Source organism: Coffea arabica, chromosome 3c, assembly GCF_036785885.1.
Source record: "Coffea arabica cultivar ET-39 chromosome 3c, Coffea Arabica ET-39 HiFi, whole genome shotgun sequence".
In the NCBI taxonomy this organism is placed as follows: Eukaryota; Viridiplantae; Streptophyta; class Magnoliopsida; order Gentianales; family Rubiaceae; genus Coffea; species Coffea arabica.
The window spans coordinates 2979674-2993001 of NC_092314.1; the positions used below are offsets into that span (position 1 = coordinate 2979674).

General features: G+C 33.7%; 2 protein-coding genes across 2 annotated transcripts; one reads left to right on the forward strand and one right to left on the reverse strand.

Moving 5' to 3' along the window:
* Window positions 1-5828: 5828 nt before the first annotated feature.
* On the forward strand, window positions 5829-9597 carry LOC113734124 (heat shock 70 kDa protein 8-like). Its single transcript, XM_027260475.2, has 2 exons — window positions 5829-5967; window positions 7621-9597. Exon 2 carries the CDS (start codon window positions 7662-7664, stop codon window positions 9387-9389), a length of 1728 nt encoding a protein of 575 aa, XP_027116276.2. The 5' UTR covers window positions 5829-5967; window positions 7621-7661; the 3' UTR covers window positions 9390-9597.
* Window positions 9598-11002: 1405 nt separating this feature from the next.
* On the reverse strand, window positions 11003-11746 carry LOC113735362 (uncharacterized). Its single transcript, XM_027262375.2, has one exon. The coding sequence runs from the start codon at window positions 11744-11746 to the stop codon at window positions 11003-11005; it is 744 nt and encodes a 247-aa protein (XP_027118176.1).
* Window positions 11747-13328: the final 1582 nt, after the last annotated feature.

Sequence of the window (13328 nt, forward strand, 5' to 3'; positions counted from 1 at the left end):
TACGTTTTTCAAAAACTAATTATTTAAATATTAATTTTTAAAAAATACTCTAAAAGATAGTCTAAATTTCTTTTAATATTTAAAATATATTTTAAAAACTCTATTACTCTTAAATATTTCAAAATATTTTTTAAAAATATTCCAAAATATACTTTAAAAACTCTGTTACAGTAAAATTTTTCAAAAATATTTTCAAAAATAACTAATTCAAATGGAGCAGTTTATTTTATGATTAGCAGGCTGCAGGCCGTCCGTGAATGCTTGGAAACAGATCAACCTTCCACAAACCGTGTAATATTTTTCAAACGTTTCCAATGGTTGATGAGAAGTTAGTGTCATTTTTGTTTTCTTTTTAGGGATAATTTCAGAAACCTCTCCTAAAGTTTCTGACAATTTCACTGAGCTCAACTAAAGTTTAGAAAATTATACTTACCTTTCTTGATTTTATAGTTTTAGCAACAAAACCTTGAAATAATATTGACCTGGTCAATTTTTTAAATGAATATCCAAAAATACCCTTGTATAATGAGTTTTAATTTATTTTTCTATACAATTATAAGATTATTTAGTATAATTATAAGAAAAATGTGCCAAATTTTTTATATCCATATCTACTATTAGATAAACAATAATAATAATAATTTTATTACTATGATATGATATTTTTGATGGTATTTGGTGATGGATTTAGATTTATAAGATACAAAAGAAAATGTTGAAATAATTCATTTAAAATTTATGAATTTTTGGAATAGTAGAATTATCATAATTTAGTAGTACTTTTGGGCCATTTTTTTTATTTCTTGTTAATTTTAATACAAAAAAATAGAAAACAAAGATTAGCAAAAACATTGAATTACATATAAATTTAATTCGTCAAAAAATCATTAATTCGACATTTGGTTACAATAGAAACTAGAGGATTAGTAGTAGTTCTATAATTTTATTGACGAAAAATTAATAAAAAAGGAATAAGAAGAAAAATTAATAAAAAATAATTTTAAAACTCATTTTAAGTATAAGCATATCAAATAAGGGAATTTCATTAAAATATTTAAGAGTAAATTTGTTGTTTTAAAATAATAAGGAAGGTATGTATAATTTTTTAAGTTTTAGGGGAGCTCAGTGAAATTATAAGAAACCTTAAGGGCTAAGGTTTCTAAAATTATCCCTTCTTTTTAACTTTTTCATTTCTTTCTTGGTTGGCAAAGTCAAAAGGTCGTCGGTGAAAGTCCATGGATGACAAAAGTGTGCTACCACCCTTTGATCTAGTCACATCCACATGTCTGCTAACCTCCAACACAAAAAGTCTTTTTAGACTTCCCTTTCCCTGTAAACGAGGATATCCTTATACTATATAAGAATGAGTTTGGATCAAAAAATAGTTTTGAATTTCAACCGCAAGAGTAGGGGTATTTTGAGATTGTGAGGTTGTTTTGAGTGTAGTTATAATATTGGGTACTACTTTAGATAGCATGTGTATTATTGTGTTTACTGAAATGTTCTTGTATTATAAAAGATGCAGTGATGATTTGTTCAAATGCTTGGGTAGTTTGGGAATGTGAGATTATTTGATCATCTTTTTCTATAATGGATACAACCCATAATAGTTTCTTTATTGATATAATTACTTAAATGTTCTTGTAGAGACATTCATTTTGGTTTGTATCAATTATTATTATTACTTTGCTATTATAACTTGAAAAACTTCAAACGTCATTTTCATCTCAATTAAAGCAAGGAAAATGTGGTTTATTAAGGAATTTATGATTGAACATTAGTTTCAACTTCAATTTTTCAAATGCCTGCCCCTGCACATTTTTCTGTTATGTTCCTTTTGTTTTCCAGTAAATACTTATTTGTATTGCCATTGTACTCTGGATTTCAAAATGTTTCTTTGGTGAAGTTATTCTTGGTGGTTGAACTTGAGGTGAGGTTTCATTCTTTTTTTTAATGGTATGATTTGCTTTGTAAAATCGCAATTTCTATTGTTAGCTAAATGTTTTCATTCCAAAATTAAATACTCTGTTAGCACAATTTAATGTTGATATTATTGTTTCCCCACAAAATTAGTTGTTCTATATAATTTAAATGGTGTGATTTTATTGGAATAGGTTTCGATCAACAAGAATGTTGGCTACTTTGATCTAAAAGAATGTTGGCTACTATGATCAAAAAGCCTCCACCATAGTGGCTACTTTCATTAACAAGAATGTTGTATAGATGCATCCTTAAGTGGATAATCACTTTATTTATTGCCATTATCTGAATCATTTGGGTATCTGTTTAAAGTTCGTTTAGTTTTGTTAATGAAAAGCTTATCTACAAGTGTTTGTTTCAAAATATATGAACTGGACAAGATAGCATGCATGATTTCCTTCTCCATCTCTCAGTATACATTAGATATTTTATTACTTCATTGTGTTATTCAATACGCGTGAGTTTTTTTATATTCACTTGAATTACCGTAAAATCTTTTTTAACCACAGGCACCAAACACCCGTGCGATGCGCGGGCATTCCCCTCCTAATAATAAGTTATACAATTATCATCGTTACCGAAAAAAAAATCAAGAACTGCACTAAATTGGCAGGTTTCTTATGACAGATTCATTGGTGGCATAACCATAATGGCCTTTAGCTTCCGCATCAGTTCAATTACATCCTTCATCAATTCATTTTTTTACAAGTTAATTAAATTTCTCTATCAAATTCCCGATCTTCTACCCTATAGTTTGATTGATATTTGCATTTTTCAAATTACAAGAAGTTTATGTACATTCTTATACAGTATTGAGACGGGTATTTACTTAATTCTTCTTTATCTTTTGGTTCGTAAACATGAGCATCTTGCAGTTTCAAGCTTACAAAACATATTACCCTTTTCCCTTGGGAAATTTATACCTTTAGTACACAGATACTAAACCAAAAAAAAAAATTTTTTTTTTTAGGTGCAACGGCCAGTTGTCCTCGTATTGCTTTGAAATCCTGCGTACAATTTGAGACTGCTAGTAGAAAATCAATTATCGAATAAGGAGATTACACTTGCACTACTTTGAGAATATTGAAACTTGAGCTTTATATTCATCAAATTGCAAGGCCTAAATATGTGTTGGTTATAATTTTCTTGAGCTGTGATTTGTTACTATTGGTCCCAGTACTTGTAATCATTTATTCAAAGCAAAAATATTGCAAGATCAAAAGTTATTGTAAGGTTACAAAAGAAATGCAAGATCAAAATATAAATTTGCATATCATAAAAAATGCAAGATCAATTGAAGATTTGCATGTCAAAATATATACTAGCATTGGAGAAGTTTGTGGTATGGCCGTGATACGACAATATCAATAAAAACAAGTTTCCAAATTTTAGTATGTATCCATGGAATTGAGTCTTCTAATGTTGCTATAAATTTGGGTCTGTTTGATAACATAAAAAAGTGCTGAATTTGAATTTTTTCAGACATTCAGATGTTTTGAGTATTTGATAAATGAAAATCCATTTGCTGAACTTATTAAGTAGTGCTGAACTTGTGTGTATTTTTTTCAACACAAGAATCCTAATTGAATGCTTAATTCTGATAAGAATCAATAGATTTATTTCAATTACCTTATTTTATCTACCAAATCTACCCTTATTTGTTAATTATGTTCAAAATTCTTATCTAATTAAACAATCTAATATTCTCTATCTAATGATTTTCTATTTCTTTTTTCTCTCTTTTGAATGATTTTCACATCTTCTCCATACTTCTCATATAATATATTTCATCTTTTATATTAATTTGATTTAAAAATAAATATTGTCATTTTCATACCTAACATTTTTAACTAATTAAATCATAGGTTCTATTTCTTTTTTGGATGAAAAGATATAAGGGCAAATTTGTCAAATTTAACTTATTAAGCATTCAGTTATAAATGTTCATCAAACAGTATAAACAGGTTTAACATTAAAATTTAGACATTCATATATTTCTTTTCAGTGATTAAAATTCAGCAAATTAATTGTTTCAGTATTCAGATTTCAGAATTCAGACTTCAGAATTGAGGTTGCGGTTTGTTTTCAAAAAAAAAAAAAGTGTTTTTAAGCACTAATAGTATTTTTTAAGATATTTGACTCCGTTTGATAAAACTGAATTCTGAATACTGAAACAATTGATTTGCTGAATATTAAGCACTGAAAAGAGATATATGAATATCTGAATCTTAATGTTAAACATATTTATACTGTTTGATAAACATTTATAACTTAATGCTTAATAAGCTAAATTGTACAATTTTACCCTTCTATCTTTTAATCCAAAAAGAAATAGAACTTATGATTTAATTAACTTAAAATCGTTAGGTATGAAAATGACAATATTTATGTTTAAATCAAAGTAGTATAAAAGAAGAAATATATTATGGAAAAGTCCAAATATCGGTGCAAATATATTTTTAAATCAGAGTTTGATAAGAAAAGTCCAAATATAAGCAAAGGAAGCTGCAATAAACAAGTTTTAAATTCACACCAAATTATATAGAAATTTAATTACTTCAATAGAAAAATGTTGATGCAAAACAACAAATAATTTACCTTAGAAATAATGAATTTGAGATCGGTGAGTACGGTAGCAATAAAAAAAATTGGGAGGAAAAAAAGACAAAATTATGCAAGAGTAGAAAGATGGAAAAAGATAAGGAGTAGACAGATGTGAGGAGTATGGAGAAATTGTAAAAAAGTCATTAAATAGGGAGAAAATAGAAGTAAAAAGCCATTAGACAGAGAATGTTAGGTTGTTTAATTAGATAAAGATTTTGAATAGAGAATATTAGATTGTTTAATTAGATAAGGATTTTGAATGTAATTAACAAACAATGATAGATTTTGTAGATAAGATAGAGTAGTTGAAGTAAATCTCTTGATTTTTATCAAATTAAGCATTCAGTTATGGTTCCTGTGCTGAAAAAAATACATACAAATTCAGCACCACTTAATAAATTCAGCAGAAAAATTTTTATTTATCAAACACCCAAAACATCTAAATGTCTCAATGAATTCAGTTTCAGCACTTTTTTATGTTATCAAACAGACACTTAGATTACATTTGGGGTTGCGGTTTGTTTTCAAAAAAAAAAAGTGTTTTTAAGCACTAAAAAGTATTTTTTAAGATATTTGGTAACTCATTTTTCTTGACTTAAAGAGTTTAATTTTGATAACTTAAAAGCATTTTTATTAAAAATTACGTATATCAGGAGTGTTTTTTCATGTATCACCGCATCTCCAAACAAGACAATTATAAGTTACTACTAAGAGGAAAGCACCTATGTATCCAAAATCTAACTGGTCCAAGATTAATTAAGGGCCGGGGATGGTCTAAGACCAATGCTGGGCCTTAACCGGGTGCCCAAAAGCATTATCCGAACATATCATTCGCGCGCTACGTGCAACGGAGTCAAGCCGGGTGCCAATTATAGCACTTGAGCTCTATTTGAATTAACATATTTAAGTTTATCGAACAAAATAAAATTCATTGTGGAATTATCCAAATAGAATATTATAAGTTCTTTAGAGGTCTTAGGAAAATTCGAAAATCAAATAAAATTAAAAAAAAATGTCATTTATACTCTCTTTTTTTTAGTTACACTTAATTTTTTTATTATTTACATTCTTATAATTTATTTTATCATATAGCCTAATAATAAAATATATATACTTAAAATGCTAATAAAAATATGATTAACATTTTCTAAAAATTGAAAAACAGAAAAGAGAGGGAGAAGGACGGTCCAGCAGACAGGAAGGCCTCTCTGGCGAGCTCTAGAATGGTGGGGCAGCACCAGCTTTTAGGCTTTAGCACAAGTCCTAGAAACCACCAGCAAGTGTTTTCAATACTTCTCGCACCTTCTACTCCCTCTTAATGTCTCCTCCTCCATCACTGCTTCTCTTCAACATTTCATAGACTCTCTCTTGTCTCGTCAAATTGTAAGTTCTTGTCTCCTTGTTTCTCTTTATCTCCATCTCTGGATTGGTATAATTTTATGCTTAATTTCCAAATTTGCTGATCATTCATGTGCTTTGTAAAGTTTCAATCTTTACCCATGAAATCAATCACCAAAGACGTAATGAGTCGATTCTTCTTTATGCATTGCTTACTCTCTGTTTGTTTGAAGTGTGCCTTTTAGCCCAGCAGGTTTACAAGGCTTTTTTTTTTCATTTTTCTAATTAAAGTTTGTGGTTTTTTATGCATTTTTTTCTTTAATCTTTTGTGGGATTTGATCATTGATAGACAAATCTTATTTTATAGTTCATAGTTTTTCATCCTCAAAGGTGCTTCTTTTATTCTGTTCCCTGTTTTAATCAGTCGTAATTGATTGATTGGTTCTTACATCATTTTTAATCACTCTCTATAGTCTATACTTTTCTGTTATGAATTGTCTGTACTGGTGTTTAGGTCCTCTAAAGTCGAACTTTACTCAGGAAAATGCATGCACTTGAACTGAGGATATTGTTAGTTTTAGCTTAACTGAAATAATCTTTCCCGGGTTTTATTGCCAAGTGGATAAGCCCTGTTCTTCCTATCCGGCTTTGATATAACAGTCTATAATCCAGGTTAATGAAGAAGAACAGTATGAAGCAAATGGTGACTCATACCCGTAGCAGATTGTTTTCCTTGCTCAGGGGCTACTATAAGCACTTTCCTTCTCGTCGCCTATCAGACCCCTAGTTTGTGATTTTTAAAGTGCGTAGCATTTAATATTTGTTCAACTTTACTGCCTGTATTCAGAGTCATTAGTATTCGATTTAGTACCTGTACTCCTTTGAGATTGAGTAAGCAGATTTTGTGGGATTATAAGATTCTGAGTACATGTCAAGTGCTTGTGAATAAGTGCTCTCCTGTAAGGAACTTTAAACCTTGGTGTTGGAGATCATTTAGGTTGCAGAAAGCAATACAGACCATATTTGCATCATGCTTTCTGAGTCGAGGTGGTTTCTCATTAAGCTGTTCTTTAGATTCTGCTGGATTATTGCTTGGAGAGGTGGTTAACTTAATGGTTTGGGGAGGACGGAATTAGTCATTGCTGTAAAAGCTTGCTTATTTATGCAAATCTTTGATCCTTTAGGAGCTTTAGGAGTGAAAGATTACACAACAGAACTTAGCTGCGTAGTCTTATAGGCAAAATTGATCCATCCTGCTGTAGTATTTCTAGGGACTCACTGTCTTTAGGACAACTTTTTTATGGAGCTTTTTGCATGATGACTACCATTACGGGTTGACAGTGCATTAATATTGGCAGTTAACAAGGCATGGTAGTTTGCATGTTTTGTGGTCTTTTTGTGACCCCTACTCTTTTTACTCACCATAGATGTTTAACTTTGGATTATCTTAAGGTTTATGAAGTATTAGTTGATTAATTCTCAAATGGGAAGAAGACAAATTCTTCTTCCATGCATGAAAATCTTCTAATGTATTAACATGAACTTGCAAGTCTGATGAAAGTAGAAGAGCATTGAAAATATAATAATAACCAGCTTTAGCCATTGGGATTAATTATTGAGCCGTTTAGTCACAGATAAGCTCTGCATTTTAACCAAAACTAAACTGAGTGGTTCTTTGAAAATGTTTTGGATTGACAGGGTGTATCTTCTGGTATTAAAATTGTGTCTAATTTGCTGAAATGGCTGCTGAACCGGCATATACTGTGGCATCTGATAGTGAAACTACTGGCGAGGAAAAATCTTCATCTCCATTATCTGAGATTTCAATTGGCATCGATATTGGTACCTCTCAATGTAGCATTGCTGTTTGGAATGGCTCCCAGGTGGAGGTCTTGAAGAACACCAGGAATCAGAAGTTAATGAGGTCATATGTAACATTCAAAAGTGATTTCCCCTCAGGTGGAGTGAGCAATCAACTGGCTCATGAATATGACATGTTAACTGGGGCCACAATATTCAACATGAAACGTTTAATTGGTCGACTAGACACAGACTCAGTTGTTCATGCAAGCAAGAACCTCCCATTTTTAGTACAGACTTTAAATATTGGAGTCAGGCCATTCATTGCAGCACTGGTGAATAACATGTGGAGGTCTACTACCCCTGAAGAAGTCCTTGCAATATTTCTGATTGAATTAAGAGCCATGGCCGAAGTCCAGCTCAAGCGTCCTGTTAGAAATGTTGTTTTGACGATTCCAGTTTCATTCAGCCGATTTCAACTTAGTAGGATTGAACGTGCTTGTGCTATGGCTGGCCTTCATGTTCTAAGACTGATGCCTGAACCAACTGCAGTTGCTTTGTTGTATGCGCAGCAACAGCAACAGGCTGTGCATGAGAATATGGGAAGTGGAAGTGAAAAGAATGCCCTTATATTCAATATGGGTGCTGGTTATTGTGATGTAGCTGTAACTGCCACAGCTGGTGGAGTTTCACAGATCAAGGCCTTGGCAGGATTTACCCTAGGAGGTGAAGACATGCTTCAGAACATCATGCATCATCTATTACCTGAAATGGATAATCTCTTCTCGAGCCACGGAATTGAAGAAATTAGGAAAATTGGGCTGCTTCGAGTTGCCACCCAAGATGCAATTCACAAGCTTTCCTTTCAGCCAAGTGTTCAAATCAACGTTGACTTGGGTAATGGGATACAAATATGTAAAGTTTTAGACAGGAATGAGTTTGAGGCTGTGAACCAGAAAGTGTTTGAAAAATGCGCGTCTCTCATAGGACAATGCCTACGTGAAGCGAAGGTGGAAGTTGAAGATGTAAATGATGTAATACTCGTTGGTGGTTGCTCTTATATTCCCAAGATAAAGAGTATACTGACAAGTGTCTGCAAGAGAGGAGAACTATACGCAGAAATGAACCCCCTGGAGGCTGCTGTTTGTGGGGCAGCACTGGAAGGAGCAGTGGCTTCTGGGATTAATGATCCTTTTGGGAGTTTGGACCTGTTAACCATCCAGGCAACTCCTCTAAACATTGGCATACGTGCTGATGGGAACAGCTTTGTACCTATTGTGCAGCGAAACACTACAATGCCAGCAAGAAGAGAATTGATTTTCACAACCGTTCACGATAACCAAACTGAGGCATTGATTATCGTGTATGAGGGTGATGAATCGGTAGAGGAAACGAACCATCTCCTAGGATATTTTAAGATCACTGGAATACCTCCTGCTCCAAAAGGCATTCCTGAGATTAATGTATGCATGGACATTGATGCTTCAAATGTTCTAAGAGTTTTTGCTGGAGTTATAATGCCTGGGGCACAGCATCCTGCAGCTCCCTTCATGGAAGTTAGGATGCCAACTGTTGATGATGGCCATGGCTGGTGTGCTGAAGCTCTGCATAGGACCTACGGGTCTACCTTAGATTTAATTACGGTGCAGAAGAAAGTGCAAAAGTGAGTGTAGGTGGTGACTTGCCACATTATGCATAGGTAACTTCATGGTAGCCTAGAAAATCGTAACTTGCTCTTTGTGAGGTTTGTAATTACGGACATGTTAAAGCCAATACAGCATCCTTGACTGATGATGATAATGGAATATAATCATAGTTTGTTTACACCTTCCTACAAATAAGCTGAATGAGATTGCCAATGCTGGTTTTCCGTCATGTTTGTTCGCTTTACTCCTTTCATGGATTTTTTTTTTTCTTTTAAAAAATCCCTGTGAAGTGAACTTTTGCTTGTAGGTTGAACTTCAAAATTGCCTAGTGAAAATTTTACCAATCTTTGCATCTCAAAAAGTTGGCTTGAGGTGTGATGCCGATGCACATTCTAAGGAGCTTAGTTGATTCACGACAAGACATTTTCATTTATGTATTGTGGTACTCATTTCTGTGTCTAGTTGAAGCTATGTTCCCAGTACCACTGACATGAGAGAAGGCGAGATTTCAGATTCGACCAAAGAGTGGTTGGAAAGGTATTTGGCGATTTACATTAGTGTATTTTTAGCAGCTGGGATTTTTAAGGCTAACAAACAAGTACATGTGATTCTATTTTGAGTATGTGACGGTGAATTGAGTTACTTCAAAATGCTGGCATGTGGCTGCACCGGAGGTGAAGGGGAGGTTCATGATTTAGTTAACCTCAGCAGCCGACAATGTCAGGTGGATGATTATATATACTTGGCAATGGAGCCGATGTATCGTGTTCTTTGTAACTTCCTTCTCTATTAGTTCCGTTAATTATTGCATCTGGGGTTGGGGATTGACTTGCGGCAAACAGTCTTCCAACTTCAGCAAAAGAAACAGTCTTCCAACTTCATAGAGCACAGGAAACCACATTCATATTAAGCTATTGAAATCAAGGAATTGACTTGTGGCAAACAATGACCAAATACAGCTATTGAAACTCAAAAAGGATTAGGCTGTCAGCATGAAAGAAACGAATTCCATGCGCCTATCATGAATCAACTGAACCTTACCATCTGAAGATTGCTAAATATCTGAATGTCTTCCAACATGGTTTAGTTTAGTAGAGGGCAATCTGAAATTTCTTGTCAAAGAATGAAGAATATCGCGCAGCAAACACATGTTGAAAAGGAGAAAGACTACTCAGAATTCATGCGCATTTAACGCAATCACCTAAATCACCGCCCCAAAATCAAACCCTTTGACATATTTAAGGGGTGAAACAGCAAAAAGCAATTGCTTGACAGGTATGATAGAGATGGTCAGAGTCAAAATACTCATTCCCAAATGTGTGTGTGTGTGTTTTTTAAATTGTCCATCACATGTAGGTTTAGGAAAATGGTTGTGATTGGCATCAAGAAGAAAACGAAAGCAAAATGCTTTGCAGCTGAAAATGATTGCCATTTAAAATTGCAGGTAATGCACACAATAAAATAAGAATTTCTCAAATAGCACTTTAGCTTGAGCTCGTCATTCCCTATGTTAGAGAGAGAGATAGAGAGAGGGAGAGTCACAATTCATGGCCTCTAGGCTATCTAGCCATAATCAAAATTGTCATGTATCTATAGAATAAAAAATTTTGTCAGCAATTCAAGAAGAATATGGTCTATTCATTCTTCCAGACATGCAATACCAAGGAGAAACCAAGACCTGGTAGCTTAGTATCCTCAAAACTTCCCGAGGAAGGCCAAGGCAGTATAGAGGGATCATCAGATGAAGTTTGGCTAGCCCACAACTTCTCAGCTGACAAACAACTTTGGAACACAAAAACTGCATTCCCAAGACCTGAATTACCAAACAACCAATTATAAACATCCCAAAAGACTTCCACAGGAAGGCCATCGACCAAAATGGTGTAGTTTCCTCTGAATTTCCACTGCAGATGCTTCACCTGCATCACTGTTTTACTATCAATACGAATCATAAGACAAGGATCGTCAATCCCATTTGTATCACATTCAATTTTGAGGTCATGAATTTGGCCTTTATCACAAAATTGAGCTTTAGTACCACAAATTCTCTTGCCAAAAAGATGCTCCCTTTTGGAAACAAATAGTGGACTTGAAAGAGCAGGGGCTGCATTAGTCTTCTTGAATGCTTCTTTCCTCAGATCCCCAATAACCAAAACCATCTCCCCCTTACACATCAGAGCAAGATAATATCCCTCTAATGGCTCTGGCCCAGATCCAAATCTTGCTAAAGAAAGGTCCCAGTAGAGGTCAAGTTTGGTAGAATTAACTTCTAAACACTTGGACCCTTTTCTTTTTGAGAATAAAGAAGGCTTCACATCAACTTTACCGAGGCAGTGATGAGACAAATCATCTATTTCTACACTAAGGCAATGCCCCATCAAGTTCTTGCTCCAAATAATACTGATTAGACAAGATTTACCGAGTAATTTACACTTATGAATGCATGTAACCAAATTTTGAGAGGCCTTACTCGTACTACCCATATTTGAGCAAGAACCATCAACAACTTGAACTCCATTTTCACCAAAACAGGATGGGAAATCTCTCATTGTAAACATTGAGGAAACCCGAACAGGAATTCGACTTTATTCACTTTCTTAGCCTAAAAACAAATGAAAATGTGAACTTTAACGACAAAGAAGTGCAAGAAACTCAAAAGGGCTTGCTTTGCATGCCAGAAATGAATCAGTGGAAGGAGCAACAAAAGGACTCATGCTTCGAAATTTGCATTTAAGAATTGGAAGTGAAGATATAGGGGGGAAATGGGATGAGGTGATGCTGCTGTTTTTTGGAGGTGTAAGGGAGGTGGACATAGTTTTAAAGTACAAGGAATCAACTGTGTTTAGGGAAAGGACAAGTGGAGCTTGAGATTAAGGGAGAGGGGGAGCAAATTTTGCGGGGTATGGGAAGGCGGGGCCAAGTTAAATTTTGAGAGAGGAAACAAGAATCAAAGGTCCAGAATCCCTGTCAAATGGTTTATTGTCTTTTTGCAAGCACCACATCTATTAGGTAATTTCAGTTTCCACTTTCAACTTTCCAAAATACTAAAGAGGAACAAGAAGAAGATAAAAAAGAATAGTTCCACACGGATAAAAGCTTTTTCTTAACCCTCCAACAAAAAAGCGGATTTTGTGAATCCTATGTTAAAGAATCATTTAAGTGTCTTTTTATGTTTTTGAGCATAGGAAATTGCTGTATACTAAGGCAAATATAGAGTTTCTATAAATTGTGCTTTCTCCCATTAATTGATCATTGATGCTAATATCAATTTTGTCCATCATGTTTCACTCACACATTTGGCTTGATCATTGATGCTAATTTCAATTTAGCCTATCATGTGTCACTCACAACTTATTTGGTTTCTCATATTTTAGTTTTTTAAACGCTTATAATGTTTCTTCCCTTGTTCTAGCACTTTATTAAAAAAAAAAAACTACTATTTTGAAATATTTTAGAATGCTCAATATCACAAATCACTAAATAAGGACTCGATTTGACCAAATCAGAACCATGAGGAAGTGATTTCGAAGGACCACAACAAATAAAAAAGCAAATATGCAACAGTCAAAGTGTAAAAGGACTCAGGCGAAACTGCTACGAAAATGTAAGGGATTAAAATGCAATTTGTTATATTGTTGAAGCTCTTATTTTAATTTCTTTTCTCATAAAACAACAACACTCCATTATCGTCACCTTGTGCGTGGTAGAAATGACCTAAAAAAGAGTGGAATTAGTCTAAAAGACAACGGGAAATTTCTTGCAGAAAATTCAATATCACAGGCTCCTTTTTGAAACAGAAAACACATTTATGTACTCTAGATTGTCTTCTGTATAAACTTGGAATGAGATTCGACTGGCGTTAGAGCGGCCTAACTTGATTGATCTTTTTCACTTCTACCTCCAAACACCGTGTCAAACAGGCAAGTACTTTTCCAGGTATAAAATAGGCTCCATGAATCC